At 59.3% G+C, this 16,201-nt stretch overlaps 2 protein-coding genes across 2 annotated transcripts in view; both read left to right on the top strand.

Annotated features, from left to right (window-relative positions):
* Positions 1-1,945, top strand: part of ASTL (astacin like metalloendopeptidase) — a 15,522-nt gene extending 13,577 nt beyond the window's left edge. Inside the window, exon 9 of the mRNA XM_049652215.1 lies at positions 1,489-1,945. Coding sequence (XP_049508172.1) covers positions 1,489-1,889 — 401 coding nt within the window. The 3' untranslated portion in view covers positions 1,890-1,945. The remainder of the gene's footprint in view (positions 1-1,488) is intronic.
* Positions 1,946-8,872: 6,927 nt separating this feature from the next.
* ADRA2B (adrenoceptor alpha 2B) lies at positions 8,873-12,602 on the top strand. The gene has a single exon (XM_049652212.1). The coding sequence runs from the start codon at positions 9,338-9,340 to the stop codon at positions 10,670-10,672; it is 1,335 nt and encodes a 444-aa protein (XP_049508169.1). The 5' UTR covers positions 8,873-9,337; the 3' UTR covers positions 10,673-12,602.
* Positions 12,603-16,201: the final 3,599 nt, after the last annotated feature.

The following is a 16,201-nucleotide window of genomic DNA, read 5'->3' as shown; positions in this document are numbered from 1 at the left end:
GTGGGTCTTGAGGTGCAGATTCATGCACTTCTGAGGGCTTTGGTCACAGAGAATGACATGAAGTCACCAGCCTCGAGGCTGGGGAGAAGGGGAGGGATGTGAAGGGAAAGGGTGTGATGTTGCCGACTGGGCTGCGGGAGAAGAAACCAGCTAGAGATACCCTGCAGGGCTGTGGGTGGTGCTGGGGCAGCCAGGTGGAGGCATGGCATAGGTTGGTGACTTGGTTCTCCAGGACTGGGGTTTTGTGGGCAGGTGTGACAGAGGGGACGGTGCTTGAGGCGTAATTGCAGTGAAGCGTGTGGAGCCCAAGTCAGATGAGGAGAACAGTCTGGAAGTGAGGAGCTTGTAAGCAGGAAGACCTCGGAGTCCCTACGCTCAAGGGGCTAGATCGTTGTGATATTTAAACAAGCGAGCTGGAAATAGAGGCGTGGGCTGCCAGGAACCTAGACTTCTGCAGTGATGGTTTCTGGTACTGACCAGGTCTGGTGGGGAGCAGGGAATGAACTGTGAGATCAATGGGACCAGGGGGGAGAAGAGTCGCCATTTGAAACCGATCAGCTCTGATTTGGTCAGTATCTGTTTGTCTTTTTTTTTTTTAATTTTTCTTTTAACATTTACTTATTTTTGAGAGACCGAGCATGAGTGGGGGAGGGGCAGATAGAGAGAAGGAGACACAAAATCTGAAGCAGGCTGCAGGCTCTGAGCAAGCTGTCAGCCCAGAGCCTGATGCGGGGCTCGAACCCACAGACTGTGAGATCATGACCTGGGCCGAGGTCGGATGCTCAACCGACTGAGCCACCCAGGCGCGCCCCCTGGTCAGGGTCTGTTGATGGAAGGGTGGGCTCATCATGAAGCCTTCAGCGCCTGGGCAGGGGTGATGGGTGAGAGGCAGCACTGAGAGGGTGGAGAGGCCTGGCCAGATAACTTGGGCTTAAGATGAAGAGGTTTACAAAGCAGTGGGTGGCAGCGGTGGTCCAGGAGAGGCAGGGAAGAGCAAAGAGGGCCTGTCTCACTAAGGACATGGGCCCGACAGGGCTCAGTAATGTCCTCCTGATGCTCTGGGTTTGGCAGGTGGTTGCAGGTCCAGGAAAAGTTCTATAGGAGGCTTCAGACATGGGGTGGTGAGAGCAGGGTGTCCCTCAGTACAGAGGACCCCAGGAGGTGTCGGAATGGCGAGGGCTGCAGTGCTTTCCACTCTTAGCTATCTGGTGGCTTGACCATCAGCAGCTCGGGGGTATGAGTGGGAGACCATGGAAGAGAGCCCGAGGGCCTTTGTGGTGGTGACTGAGGAGTTCTGTGGTCCTTGTCTTTAAGTGTGGGTTGAGAATTTGGGTCTTGAAAGCGTTAAGCAGGGGCGAGGCAGGTTATCTCCGATGAGCTGAGCTATCTGTATGAACGAAACTGAAGGTCACTCTGGCTCTCTACAGCTGGGCCACATGTTTTCCTGCTGTGTTTCCGGGCCATAACCTCCTGTCTTTCCTGCTTCAGGGTTCCAGCCCCACAGCGATGGTAGGAGCCCTACTCCTGCCTCTAGACCATACCTGCAGCAGCTTCTGAAGGCATTGTCGGCAGAATCTGGGCGCCCCGACCCCAGTGGCTCCAAGGCTAGAGCCCAGCGCATTGTTGCAGGGCCTGGAGAGAGCCCACGTAGCCGGAAGCTCCCTGCGCTGAGAAAGTTGGGTGTGGGGGCCTCTGCAAGGCTGCTTCAGACCCCAGCTTCCTCCCTAAACTCCAGGCCTGGAGCAGGCATTCCTGGTTTGGCTCTAGAGAGGTCCTGGCTGGCCCAAGTGCCCTCCGTACCACTCACTGCTTCTCTGGAAGCAGAAGACCAGCCAGGACCCATCCAGGAGGCTTTGGGGAGCAGCTCTCCCAGGAGCACATGTACCTGAATGTCCTTTCAGGGGGATGTGCAGAAGTCGAGCCTGTGGCTTCTGTCCCCAACCGGGAAGGGCATCTCCGTCTAGAGTAGCCCCTAGCCCCCTCCGGGCAGTACCCTGTCTTCCAGCCCCAATCTGGCTACCCTGTGTGAGGCCTGGGACTCTCCCTCTGCCCCTTTCTTCTCCATATGTTCTCCTAAGGGCTTCTAGGGACTAGGGGCTTCTAAGGGACTTCTAGGTTTATCCGGGGAAGGCAGGCCAGTCAAGAGCTGCCTGGTTCTGCCTGCTTTCACCTTCTGCCCTAGTCCTGGAGGCTGCTGGGAAGGGGAGGTGACATTCTCTAGGGCTCCAGGGCCAGGGGTCTGGAAAGGGGGGCAGAGGCAGGTTCCAGCCCTGAAGTCCCCTGGGAATCATTCTGTAGGTGAGTCACAGCATTCCCAGCATGCTAAGGTACTGCCTCTGTCTCTCCCTTGGGCCAGGACTTGCAGGGGAGCCCATGGCTCGTGGGAGAAGTCTCCCATCCCTGATGTCTGGGTGCTAGGAGTGTTGTCCTGCGGCTGTAACCTGCAGCCTTATTCCCCAGGAGGCTTTCAGCTTGCTCCCCTGCAGTGCAGGAAGGTTCTAGAGGCAGGGATGCCACTCCATGGGGCGACGAGGAAGGGTTGGAGGCACCCTCTAACACTGCACAATGGGGAAACTCAGCAAGAATGTGAGGCCCCTGAACCTAGGACTCAAAGCTCCTTCCCAGCCTGCTCTGCTTTCCAAGAACCCTTCCCTTCCACACAGGGACTTGGCCAGAGGAGGCCCTGGAAGGTGTGAAGGGGCTGTAGGGGAGGGGGCTGGTCACCCTGCTTATCTTCCTTCAGCAAAGCCCTATTCCTGGCTCCTGCTTCCTGCTTCCTGTGTGAGGGCTGTTCCAGGAATGAATAAGGTCTCCACATGGGCTGACAGGCCAGGAGCACCCCCCCACACACCCCCAGAGCTGGAGTGGCACCATCCTTATGAACTGTCAGAAGCCCCAGGAAGCCCTGCCTGGAGGGAAGTAGGGGCCTGTGCCCTGGCCCCGTGGGGCCAAGTTCCTCACATGTTTTGGGGGAAGGCAAAAATAAAATTGGGTACTTGCTCCAGGAGCTAGGTACTGGGCTGTGCCTGAGTGCATTTAACCTTGCCGACTGACCTGGGAGGGGCCCTCAGGTGGTTACACCCACTTTCTTGGGGTGGAGAGCGGGGAAGCAGAGGGTCAGCAGCGCAGGGCTGAGGCTTGCTGTGCTTGAGTTTGGGGGAGAGCTTGGCCTTTGCCAGCCTCCTGGGCCGAGTCAGGGTAGGGGGGGCACCCTTGCAGGAGCCTGGAGCCTCTGCCCTCAGTCTCTCTTGGGTTTCAGTCTTGAGTTCAGGGATTTTCTCAGACTGAACAGGGGCCTGGTCTCAGGGATTAGCCTTAGGGAAGGACCGTCGGGTGGGGGAAACACTGTCCCTCTGCTTGCCCCCCCCAGACACGAGGGGAGGACTGTCTGAGTTTAAAGTGGGTGACGTGCTCCTCGCAGGGTGACAGCTCCCCTGGGAGATTCCCAAGCAAAGATCGAGAATGTAATGTAGTGCCCCAGCCTACCAGAGAAATGAGTGTGGCCGCCTTAGCATCTCTGGGTCTAAGTAGTGGAGCCAGGCCTCTGGTTCTGGGCTGGGGGTTCTCGGTGGTCACCCTAGGTCAGAGCAGGTGATGTGCTTGGTGACCACGAGGAGGCCCTCCCCGTTCTTAGAAGCTGCCCGTGATGAGCCTCCATTAGGATATGGCTTTCGGTCTCAGAATTTGGGCTCTCCAGAGGGTGGGGCTGGCTGAGCCCGGCGGCTCAAGGGGAAGAGTGTTTTGCCCTCTTCTTTGGGGGTGATCAGGGATGAGGCTGCCCTCGTCCTTCCCCCATGGAGCCACCTATCACTACAGCTCCCCTTCTCCAGGCCTGTTCCACAGGCGCCACCCTGCCCCTGGGGTCCAGCCCCTGGAGCCCTGGCATGAGGGGTGTGCTGTGGCCGGGGCCCTGGGCTGTTACACTGGCCTGTGGCCTATTCCCCAATCCCCAGGCACATACCTATGTGGGCTCACTCATCAATTTGTTCACTCATTGGACAGAATCGGTTGTATTACGTGCCAGGCTGGCTCGGCTATAGGCACCAGGACTAACATGGTGGGCAAGGCAGGGTTTCTATTCTTGTGGAGGTTATTTGGGGGGTGGGAGAGGGATGGGCCGTGATTAGATAAATAAGGACAGTGATTAAGATTGGTAAATGATTGGGGGGGGGCATTCCTTTAGGTTGGTATTTCAACTGGGACCCAAATGATAGGAGGGACTATCTCGTAAAAAAAAAAAATCCAAGGAAATAGCCAGTGCAAAGTCCCTAAGGCAGAAAGAAGGAAGGTGTGATGGGAGGGGTGAAATGAGGTGGGATGGGGGATGTTGGCAGAGCAAGGTGAGTGAGGGATGGTTTTATTCCAGGAGCAACAGGGAGCAGCCACTGGAGGGTTCTAAGTAGGGGAGGGGCAAGATCCAAGATTTTAAAAAAATCACTCTGGATGCTCCGTGGAAAATAGACCGGAAGCAGGGAGAACAGTTGGAAGCCACTAACTACAGTTGTACAAACCAGAGTGATGGGGACTGTGGAAATGGGCAGAAGTGGATGCTTCTGGAGTATGTTTTGGAGGTTGAGGCAACCACACTTGTGACTGACGCAGGCGTGAGGGTCCCACATACAGCACCGGGACCTCAGGAGAGGAGAGAGTGTGCGGGCTGAATGAGCCTGGAGTTCAGGGCTGGACATGTAGTTTGGGGAGTCCTCAGCCTCTAGGTGGGAGCTGTGGAGCTAGAGGAAACTACCAAGAGGAGTTTGGGGCCAGAAGAAAAGGGACTCCAGGACTGAACGGGGGTGCTGCGACATTTAGGCCAGGGTCTCTCCGTCTCCGTGATACTAGTGTTTTGTGTCATAATTGTCGTGGGGGCCGTCCTGTACGTTGTAAGGTGTTTAGCAGGGCCCTTGGCCACTACCCACGAGATGCCAGTAGCACCCCCTTCCTCTTGTTGTGACAATCGAGAAATCTCTTCAAGTGCCAGATTGCCAAATGTCCCTGGAGGAGAAGGGGCAAAAACCACTCTCCGTGAGAATCGGTGATTGGGAGTTTTGGGGGAGAAGAGGGGGCTGAGAAGGAAGGGGTGAGCGGTAAGGAGGGAGTCAGGCCTGCAGTGTCCCCAGGGGGGGCAAGAGTCTGTTGTCTAAAATGTTGCTGAGAAAATTAAGAGGACACACTCGGGCATGAGTCCCGAATGACCCACCAGCAGTAGATTCAGCCGAGGACAGGGTCAAGGAGAGAATGTGAGGGGTTAGAGACCGTGCAGCAAAGAGTTTGAGAAGCCAGCAGCTACAGAGGACATAGAGGGCTTTCCAGGGCAGGGCCTGGCCCTGTAGCAGGGGAGGAGTGACCGTGGAGGGTGATAATTGCAGGAGCAGAGTCCTGGGGGATAGGAGAGGGTTCGGGACACACACGCAGGACTTGCCCTCGGAGCAGAGATGGAGCTCGGATGCAGGCGCTTGTGGGGGTGACTTCCTGCCTAATGGCTTTCATCTTCTAAGTCTGAGGCAAAGTCACAGCTTGGAGTGGGGGAGGGCGTGCGGGGCGAGGAGGAGGAGAGGGATGCGGATTCTGAAGAGTGGGAAAGGTGAGCACACTAGGGAAGTCTGGAGATGTGTGGTCCTGACTTTAAAGCGAGGCCAGTGGATGCAGTGAGTGTTTTGCACCGGAAAGAGCAGCTGCTCGGGTAAAAGCTGGGGGGGGTGATTTAGGTCTGACCAGGGTTGGGGTTTTGTCGGGTGAGGTGTGATGGAGGAGAGGGTGGTGGCCTTACATTATAGAGGGCGTGGCTCAAGGGCCTGGGAAGGTCAAGGGGTTGGGTCACACAGGGTGGGGTTTCAGGGGATTTGAAAGGCTGCGGCTACTGGGGAAAGCTGGGGTGCAAAGCCCAGTTGGGCGTCGTCCCTGCGGAACTCTGGCACAGGAGAATCTGGGGCCAGTGTCCTCTCTCGGACCCGGATAAGTGGCTCCAGCGCGATCAACTAAGGTGGCACGTCTCTTGCTGTGCTCTCACAATTAGGGATGGGACAGCTGTCCCTCTTTGGAAAAGATGGTGCGAGGTCAACTTCCCCCCCACCCCCCCGCCTCTCTTCCCAAGGGCACCCCTCGGGGACACCATCATTGGCCCTACCTTCAGAAAGGCTCCTGTGGAGGTCATCTGTGGATGCCAGGCTGCCACTCCCCCTCGTCATTCAGCAATCTTGGCTGGGTACTGGGGACAGAGAAGGGATGTGTGCTCCAGCGGACGGTGGGGGAGGGGTGCGTGATGCAGCAAACCCATCCACCCCCACCTCAGTACCTCTCTGAGCGTGAAAGGGGTACTGTGGACGTAGCATCAAAGAACTTGAAAAGCAGTGTCTCTTTCTCTCTGCAAGGGCAGTGGGTGAAAGGTGAGTGGACCTTGGAGAGTCGGAGGGGGGGTGGTGCCAGCCCCTGGGAAGGACTGGAGATGTGGGAGCTCAGGGCTTGCCCAGGGACCAACAGGTAGCCTGGTGGGGCCAGGAAGGCAGGCCAGTGCCCATCACTGCCTTCCTCTCCCACCACAGGTGGCTGGGTGCTCCTGGCTGGGTCCGGGATTGAGTCCTGCCAGCCCTGGTGGAAGTGGTCAGATCCAGTTGGGGAAGAGCTGAAGGAAAGCCCCGCTAAGGCCCCAAGGCTCTGATTCATGCGGGGCTGGGCGGGGCGGGCAGTACTGGAAGGTGCATGCGGGGGGAGGGGGGGGGGACGTGGAAGCTGCAGAGAAGAGGGGGAATCAAGTCATGGGATAGGGTCTCCACTGCCCCAAGAGCCAGCTGCACATCTGGGAGGTGGCAGCAGGTGACACAGACCCTGGGGCTGGGTCTCACAGATGCCTGTAGACTCTCCCTGGCTCCCTCCCCCCTCCCCTGCTCCCCGCCCCAGGCTTGTGCCCATTAGGGCGAGACGCTTGGTAGATCCAGAGCTGCCCCTTCAGTGAAGACCCAGTGGGGGAGGAAGGAGCAGGGGAGAGAGTCTGAGCAGCCCTGGCCTCAGCTCCTTCGGGGTCCTGGCAGCCTCACCTTTCAAGGAAAACTTGGGCCAGGAGACCAAAGGCTGATGCTGATTGCAGTGTTGGGAGATACCCAGTGCCCCCCCCGCCCCAGTCTGAGTATGGTTGGAGAGAATGAAAAAGTGGTCCCTCTTAATGTCCCTATGGGCCACCAGAACACTCCGACTCCTCAGCCCCCTCCGCCCCTGGGACAGGGAGTCTCAGAGACAAGGCAGGAAACTAAGTGGCTGCTTTCCAAGTTCCGGTGGCCACCCCTCAGTCCTCCCTCAGGGAAGGGGCTACCGAGACTTCTCCATCCCTGGCAACCTCAGGGCCCAGGCCTATCAGCCCAGCCCAGCCGGTGGGAGGGATGTGTCCATAAAAACCTGTCTCTGGAGGAGGTGAGACAGGCCGGCTGCCCTCTCCCACCATCAGGCTGTCGGGCGATCCTCCTAAGAAAACAGCTGAGTAGAATGGCAGGAGGCAGGGGCGGACTTGTACGGAGGAACCCCTCCACCCCCTGCCGTGTGAGCCTGGGTAGGGGTGAGATATTGTCTGTGGGCACTGAGCGGTCATTCCCTGGTCCCATGAAGATGGAACAGTCAGGAAGGGAGGTGCAGTATGCATGCTGTCTCAAGGCCTGGTCCTCTGGAGGAGGCCTACTTTCAGCAGTGGCTCGATGCTTATTTATACAGAGGATGTCATGCAGAGCTGTGGGCTATAAATATGGGGCCTGGCTCTAGTCTGGGGTTATAGCGTCAGGGGCTCCAGAAGCGGTGAAAAAATGTGCCCTTGAGGCTGCCCAGCCTGACGCTGGTGGCAGCGGCCACAGGGAGAGTGAGTAGGGTGAGGGTGCCAGACGGGGCTCCTTCCACAGCCACTCCAAGAGGGTGTGCAGCAGATATGTGGGGGGTGCAGGAATGGAGGGGGGTGGTGTCAAAACACAAAGGGATGCTTCTCCCTTCATAGCCTCCCCTGACACCTACTTTTTCTCTGAGCTGTGTTAAGAAGACCCCACCCTTGCCTGAGTCTCCATTGCTGCTGCTGAGAGTGGAGTCCAAGCCAGTTTTCCTCTTACCTCTTTGCCCTTAGTGGAGGAAACCGAGGCAGCTGCGGGGAAACAGAAACACTGAAGTCATAAATCTTGGAGCACTGGCTTGCCCCACCGACCTTGGGAACCTTTTCCTTGCGCCCCCAGAACGTGGCGAGGACGCGGGTCTCCCGGCTGGCCGCGGACTATCGCCACACGCGGGCGGCGGCAGGGGGCGCTCGCAACCTGCCACGCGCGCCTCCCTGGGCTCCGCACGCCCGACGGAATCCGCTCCGGGAGAGAGAGCATTTGGGGAAGGGGTTCCAGGGCAGTCTTCCCGCTCCCCCAACTCCTACTCGGCTTCCTTCGCGGGCACCGGGTAGGAGGGGTGGTTCACTATGTTCCGGTGGCCCCAATCCACCCACCCACCCACCCACCCTCTCCTTGGGGCTCCTGGGCGGCGCGGGGAGAGATCAGCTGGCACCCACCGTCCCAGATCCTGGTGCTCGGACCCGGTCTGCAGGAAGAGAGGTCCCTCCCGGGTCCCAGCGCCCCGTGCGCACCCATCCTTCCACTTCTGCAAACGTCCTTCCCGGAGTCCCGAAGACCCCAGACGCGGATCTCTGGCCTTCCGTGGCGCGGAGGCCAGGAGGAAAAGGGGTAGGAGCGCCAGGGCGGAGGCCCTCGAGGAGGGCAGGCTGCTGCCGGCCGGTCCTCGCGCCAGGCGCACCTTCCACCCACCCGTGGTCCGCCGCCCGCCCCGCCTCCCTCCCCTCCTCCTACTCCCGCCTCCAGTCTCCTCCCTCCTCCGGCGCGCTCGCTCTCCTCCCATTCCCCTGCCGCGGCGGGCTGCTTGCAGGCGCGGCTCCCGGCCAGAGCCAGCGAGCGGAACGGGCGCCTCGGCTGCTGCGCCTCCTCCGAGAACCGGTGGCGCGCCCCCCGCCCCAACGCCGGGCCTGCCTGGTCCCGGGTCCCAGCGTGCGTCCAGCAGCTTCGTAGCGGGAGGGCGCAACTTTCCCCCGGTCCCGGGCGGGGCGGGGACGGCAGCGGGACAACTTGGAAAACTTCTCCGGAGAGGACGGCAGGGACGCCGGGTGTCGGTGGAAGAGGATGTAGGAGGGCGGTGGCTGGCCCCAGGCATCCCTCCGTCTCCTTGGCCCGGTTCGGCCTGGCCATGGGGCTCCAGCGCCTTGTGCGCCGCCAGGGGGTCGATCCCCCCTTCTAGCCTAGCTGCGCAGGACAGTACCGTCTCCGGCTGAGCACGCTCTGGGCGAGCAGCGACCCCTCTGGCCGCGTCCCGCCCCGTCATGGACCACCAGGAGCCCTACTCGGTGCAGGCCACCGCGGCCATCGCGGCGGTCATCACGTTCCTCATCCTTTTCACCATCTTTGGCAACGCGCTGGTCATCTTGGCTGTGTTGACGAGTCGCTCGCTGCGCGCCCCGCAGAACCTGTTCCTAGTGTCGCTGGCCGCCGCCGACATCCTGGTGGCCACGCTCATCATCCCTTTCTCGCTGGCCAACGAGCTGCTGGGCTACTGGTACTTCCGGCGCACGTGGTGTGAGGTGTACTTGGCGCTCGACGTGCTCTTCTGTACCTCGTCCATCGTGCACCTGTGCGCCATCAGCCTGGACAGGTACTGGGCCGTGAGTCGGGCGCTGGAGTACAACTCCAAGCGCACCCCACGCCGCATCAAGTGCATCATCCTCACCGTGTGGCTCATCGCAGCTGTCATCTCCCTGCCGCCGCTTATCTACAAGGGCGACCAGGGGCCCCAGCCTCGTGGGCGCCCGCAGTGCAAACTTAACCAAGAGGCCTGGTACATCCTGGCCTCTAGCATCGGATCTTTCTTCGCACCCTGCCTCATCATGATCCTGGTCTACCTGCGCATCTACCTGATCGCCAAGCGCAGCCACCGCAGAGGTCCCAGGGCCAAGGGCCGCCCTAGGGAGGGTGAGTCTAAGCAGCCCCGCCCCGTCCCTACTGGAACTTCAACCAAAATGCCAACCCTGGCCTCTCTGGCTGCTTCTGGAGAGGCCAATGGTCACTCCAAGCCCACTGGGGAGAAGGAGAAGGAGGAGGGGGAGACCCCTGAAGATCCTGCGACCCCTGCCCTGCCACCCAGCTGGTCGGCCCTTCCCAACTCAGGCCAGGGTCGGAAGGAAGGCGTTTGTGGGGCATCTCCAGAGGAAGAAGCTGAGGAGGAGGAGGAAGAGTGTGAGCCTCAGGCCTTGCCAGCATCTCCTGCCTCCGCCTGTAGCCCACCCCTGCAGCAGCCACAGGGGTCCCGGGTGCTGGCAACTCTACGTGGCCAGGTGCTCCTGGGCAGGGGCGTGGGCACCTCGAGCGGGCAGTGGTGGCGGCGGCGGGCGCAGCTGACTCGGGAGAAGCGGTTCACCTTTGTGCTGGCCGTGGTCATCGGCGTTTTTGTGCTCTGCTGGTTCCCCTTCTTCTTCAGCTACAGCCTGGGTGCCATCTGCCCACAGCACTGCAAGGTGCCCCATGGCCTCTTCCAGTTCTTCTTCTGGATCGGCTACTGCAACAGCTCTCTGAACCCCGTTATCTATACTATCTTTAACCAGGACTTTCGCCGTGCCTTCCGGAGGATCCTCTGCCGCCAGTGGACCCAGACGGCATGGTGAGCCACCTGCCCGCCACCCGTGTGGGGTTGGTGCCAGGCGGCACCAGGGCCACCCTGATTCTTGCCCTATTTTATGTGGCCACCTCCCTGGGGCTTCCTGGTCCCTGCCTGGGTCCTGCAGGCTTCATCCTGGGAGCCCCCCTGGGAGGGGCAGGGGTGCTGTTCACAGGGGTCCAGCTGAGGCCTCCGATTGCTGGCTTGGCTGTGGGGGGACATCTTCTCTACCCCCGTGAACACAGGCCCACGGATGAGGCTTGGACCTTCCTGAACATAGCCAAGGCTGGGCCAGATAGAGCACTTCTCTCCCAATACCCCGGACCCCTGCAAGCCCATGGGTGGGCTTTCCTTCCTTAAGGACCCTTTGTTCCCTGGCTGGTCACTTGCTTGTGGCGTTTTTGTTTCTCATCTTCCCCGGGTAAAGAGCAGGAAGCCAGCCTTCCACTTTTCCCAGGAGGACCCGCTGCTGAGGAGGAAGAGGCAGAAACGAGGGATCCACGTTGGGCGCCCATGGTCCCCATCAGGCACTGGGTGGGGAGTTAACGGCCTGGCACTGTTTCTGGTCCTTCTTCCCTTTCCCCCTACCTTTAGATTTGTAGCTCCTTTAAAGGCCAGAACCTTCTCTGGAATCGTTTTCCTTACCTGGCACCCCTCTGGCAGGCGGGTGTGTGTGCCAGCAGAGGCCTCGCCTTGGTGGGGTGGTCTGGAGGTCTGGCCTCTGCCTCAATGGGAGATCCCTGATCACTAGCATTCGCCCCCTGCAAAAACCTGGCGACAATGGCTTGCCGCCTACTTGCTGCAGGGAGATGAAAGGCTTTGCGGAAAGCTTTGAGCTCCGTGGGGGAACGCACTAGAGAACCAGAAAATATGATTATTTGGAGATATAAAAAAAATCCCCTTTCTCTGTGTTTACCACCACCTGTCTTCCTGTAGACTTTTGTTCTGCGCCTGGGGTGCGGGAATTCTTACCCCAAACTGGAAGTGGGGAATGGTAGAGAGAACCAACTATTTCAGTTAAAGGATTTCTTCGAGATCACCTTCTTGTGCCTGCAAGGGTTTAGTTGTTATGCTGCATGACAGCTCCTCGACATTTCACCCGCGACACCGAGAGGGTTTTCGGTGGCTTGCCCCCCCCCCCCCCAATGGGGGACAAGTCTTTTGTCATCAAGCAGGCAAATTGTTTCCCCAAGATGGCTAAAAATACCCACCCCATCAGAACAATCTGAGATGAGAGTCTGTGGTGGGTGACAGGGCCCCCAGGCAGGCGCTGGGGCTGGAACGGGTGAGTGAGGGCCCTGTGGACTCCTTCAGGAGCCTTCCACCAGAGCGCCCAGGCGGTTCTCCAAGCCCCACGTGGGTCCCTGTGATGTGTAACTGATCCTACCTTGGGTGGGGGCCGGCTGGCCATCTCTGACCCAGCCATGTTGCTTCACCCCACTGATGAGGCTCCAGGGGCCTCTCTTCTCCTGGTTCTCTCCCCAACCCCAGGACCTAGCACCCAGAAGACTTGGGAGCATTGGAAGGATGTCTTCCAGTCTTCTCCAAGGAGCTCCTGGCTTCAGCATTAAGCCAGCGGGCATCTAGCATGGGGGGTAGGGCTGAGCAGCCAAGGCACTGTTGGCACTCTGAGGGGCCCGGCCGGATTTGGAGAGCTTTCTGGGGTGGAGAGAATGGAGGAGACCAAAGAGAGTCCTTTCTGGGGAGAGGGGCTGTCTAGCTCCTTCTTACAATCTCATTGTGAGGCCAGGGCATTGCCTTGGGGTGAGGCTGGGGAGGCTGGGCCCAGGGGAGTGGCTGACTTGTGACATCTGCTGACTGGTCTTGCGTGTGTCCCGGGAGACTCCTGCAATTATTGCCTGTGGCCCCCTTGTTGTGATACGCAGGTATTTTTTTTTTTTTAAGTCTGAGCTATTTTATCAATAAAGGATATTTTGTAATAAGCAAGCTGTGTCCTTGTTGCCCAAGGGCTGCCAGGAGTAATTATTTCTCAGCTACTTGAATAGCATCTGTAAGCATGGGCTCCCTCCCAGGGCCAGTTGCCCTTTCCTCCCCTAGGTACCTGGTACCTATCCACCTGCCTGTCTGCTTTGTCCATTCCGCGTCCCTTATCATTGCCAGTCAGTGGGACGAGAGTGGCCAGAGAAGCCTGAGACTGGCTGCCTGGCAAGGGAAGAAAAGGAGGGCTTCCCGGAGGAGGGGGCCTTGGGGCTGGGTCTTGGGGGAAGAGCAAGGGTACACCAAGAAACAAGACAGGAAAGGTGTTTCGGGCAGAGGACAGCACGCGCCAAGGGTGCGTTTGGGGGATTTGTGACAGTTTGAGAGTCAGTCTAAAGCCAGCCCCGCCTTGCGGTCAGGTGCAGCAGCTGGGGGCCAGAGGAGGTAGTTGGACAGCACCCACGGGGGGCGGGAGGAACACGGGGAGGAAGGCAGGATGGTCACTCTGCAGAATGTTTTCAGCTGCTGTCTTCGGCGAGGGCAAGAGTGGAACAGAACCACTCTGCTCCAGGCTCTTTGACGCTAAGATTCAGTTACGAATATCAGAGCTGGAGGACCTGTGGACGTCACTCCTATCAATCTCATTTCCCAGAGGAGGCCTCTGAGGCCCCAGAGCCACCATATGAGTTGGGTAAGGAGTTGAGTCGGGGATCCCATCCCACCTCCGTGAGGGCAGCCTCTGGGGCCCGTATCAGGTTGGCCCGGTTCTGAGGGCCAGGGAGGCCAGCAGGCTGGGGGCAGGGGCAGGACCCAGGGAGGCGCGAGGGCTGGGAGGGAAGGGCAGAGGGAGGAGCAGTGAGGCCCCAGGGTCTGGTGGTGGGTGGCCATCTCCCATAAACAGGATTCACACTTTCCTGGGGCCATGGCTTCCGCCATGAGCAACCGATGGAGACTTCTACGTATCTACCATCACTGGTGAATGTGGGGGAGGGACAGTGGCTTCATCGAGGACTTGGTAAGAAAGCCACACTCGGTGGGGCGCCTGGGTGGCTCAGTCGGTTAAGCGTTGACTTCGGCTCAGGTCATGATCTCGCGGTTTGTGGGTTCGAGTCCCGCGTCGGGCTCTGTGCGGACAGCTCAGAGCCTGGAGCCTGCTTCAGATTCTGTGTCTCCCCTCTCTCTGCCCCTCCCCTGCTCATGCTCTGTCTCTCTCTGTCTCTCAATAATAAATAAACATTAAAAATAAAACAAACAAACAAACAAACAAACAAGCCACACTCGCCCGGGAGGAGCTCCCAGCAATTCCTACCCGTCTGCGTTTCCAGCGCCAAAGCCGGGAGGCTTGATGGGGTTAGATTAAAGAAGTTCATTTGTTTCCATTGACCGAGCCAATCAGTTTTCTGGCACTTCGTCCGATTACCTTGTTTAATCCTTATGCCCACTGTGTAAAAGAAGGATCTGCCCATTTTATTCAGGGGAAATAGAGGCTCAGAAAGCTGTGACGGCTTGACAGAGGTCACCAGTTGCAAGCTCTTTCCACTGGGCCACACTGTTTTACCTGAGGGTCTGTGGGAGGCAGGCCCCTGTGGCTGGGGGAAGAGCTCCCTGCCCAGTCTCTGGCGCTGGTGGCAGAAAATGAGCCCTTCTGGAGCTGGACTTTTGGCAGTCCAGTCTGAACACGTTATCTTCATTCTCCCAACCTTGCTGGGTGTGGCCGTTTTTACCAAGGAGGAAACTGAGGCCCCAGGTCACCCGGCTGGGCCCCCCGAACCACAAAGCGTTAAAATGCAGGTGCGGAAGAGTTGTGGTTCCAGCTCTCTCTCGGTGGCGCTGGCCGTTCGGGGATTCCGCAACTGCACCTGGCTGGAATCGGCAGGCGGCAGTGCTGCGATGGGCCGCTCACGCCTGTCACTGCTGCGGACTATGTGAGTGATGGTATGTGTTTCACAGGTTTTCCATTCCTGACAGCTCAGTCTAAACCCCGAATTTTAGTAAAGAAATGACTGAGGCCCAGGGAGCGATGGCTTGCCTTGGACCCCCACCCCCACAGCCACGTGGCGGCAGACGTGGCAGCCCTGTCACCGTGCCTGCCGTTCCAAGCCTTCATACTGAAGGGATAGCATCTAGACTCAAGGAATGACAGCACGGGTTCAGGAAACGTCCCCTGACAGCCGGCTGCATGCCAGGGCCAGGGCTAGGCTCATCCCCGTTGTGCTACTTTATGCAGTTCTCAGATCCTCAGAGTCTGAGGATCAGAGTCCTGGGTCGCACAGTTAACAGGTGGTGTAGCTGGAGCTCGATCCCAGGACCCCCGGCTCCCAGGCTGCCTTCTCCTCCTCTCACCGCCGCCCCCCGCCACCCCCCCCCGCCATTCCTGCTGTTCTGTGTGAACAGCACCTACGTTTGATTTCACCCTGAGCCCATCTGAGGGTTAGTTTGTTGAGGAGGTGGGCTCAGAGCAGCAGAGATGGGGGGGGGGTGCGGTATAGCACGCCTCCGCCCAGGAATAATCCCCCAAACACCTTGGAGGTGAGGGTGGGGGACAGAAGGCAGCAGGGAGGCTTGGCAGTTCACCAGGTGGATGTGAGCTGTCTCGCCAGGGCGCGTCTACCTTCTGCGGACCTTTCTAGCTTCTGTCTTAGGACGACCTTGACAAAGGGAGGGACCAACCGAGAAGGCCGTTAAAGAAGCGGCGGAAGACATCTCCCCTCCAGTTTCACTCAGCGTGTAAGAATCTGGGTCCCTGGATCGCAGGGGACACCCTTGAAAGGGAGTTCAATCTCAGCCTCTGCCTCGGGCCAGCTGCTGAGAAATTCAGGGCCGCTGGAAATTCCTCTTTGGAACATTGCTGCAGGAGGGACACCCCCAATCCGCCTGCTCAAAAGGCACCTGTGCCCCTAGGGCCGACTGACCTGCCTCCAAGACTCAAGGTGGAGCTCAAGGGGGAGGGAGTTTGTGAGGTCATTAGGCCCCTGCAACTCCCATCCTCCGCGTGACCTCCCTTTTCTGTGTTTGCGGGGGGGGGGGGGGGGGGGGTTGCCGAGAACAGGATGTGAGACCTCGCTCAGCTACCGCCTGCAGATGGGGTTGCTGCTGGCTGGGCCCGAAGAGCCCTCTGTCCAGGTGAAGCTGGTACTGGGTGGGCGATCTTCTGCTTCCCCGTTGCTGGCCAGGCGTTCTGCCTGGAGGGCCTGGTCGCTGTGCGCGGCAGGGCTGGTGTGGGACTTCGTGCCTGTGAAAATCGCATTGGGTGGGGGGGTGCTGGGGAGGCCGGGGTCATTTGCAAAAATGCCTTTGTCTGCATTTGTCGGGCTGCCCAAGCAGGGCTTGGTTCTTCTTGGGGCTTCAGTGTCCCTGCCTGCCCACGAGGGGTTGACTCCATGGTCAACCATGGGTTGACCTAGCTTGAGGCTCCATCTCTGCCCTGCCCCCAGCTTTCTGGAAAACCCACATTCCGAGGGTGGGGAAACAGGCCTCGGGCCTTCCCAGCCCGGCAGAGCCCCTGCCCTGTGCTGGCTGGAGGATCTCCCCCCCCCCCGCAGAGACCTCACGGCTTTGTGGGGGGTGATCTCCCTGCCTGCGGGTACCTCCGTGAGAG

The sequence above is a fragment of the Panthera uncia genome, assembly GCF_023721935.1.
Source record: "Panthera uncia isolate 11264 chromosome A3 unlocalized genomic scaffold, Puncia_PCG_1.0 HiC_scaffold_12, whole genome shotgun sequence".
In the NCBI taxonomy this organism is placed as follows: domain Eukaryota; kingdom Metazoa; phylum Chordata; class Mammalia; order Carnivora; family Felidae; genus Panthera; species Panthera uncia.
This window is presented reverse-complemented; position numbering and strand designations above follow the sequence as displayed.

Excerpts from the sequence above, each read along its gene's own strand:
- ADRA2B (XM_049652212.1), top strand. The coding sequence starts at position 9,338 with ATGGACCACCAGGAGCCCTACTCGGTGCAGGCCACCGCGGCCATCGCG.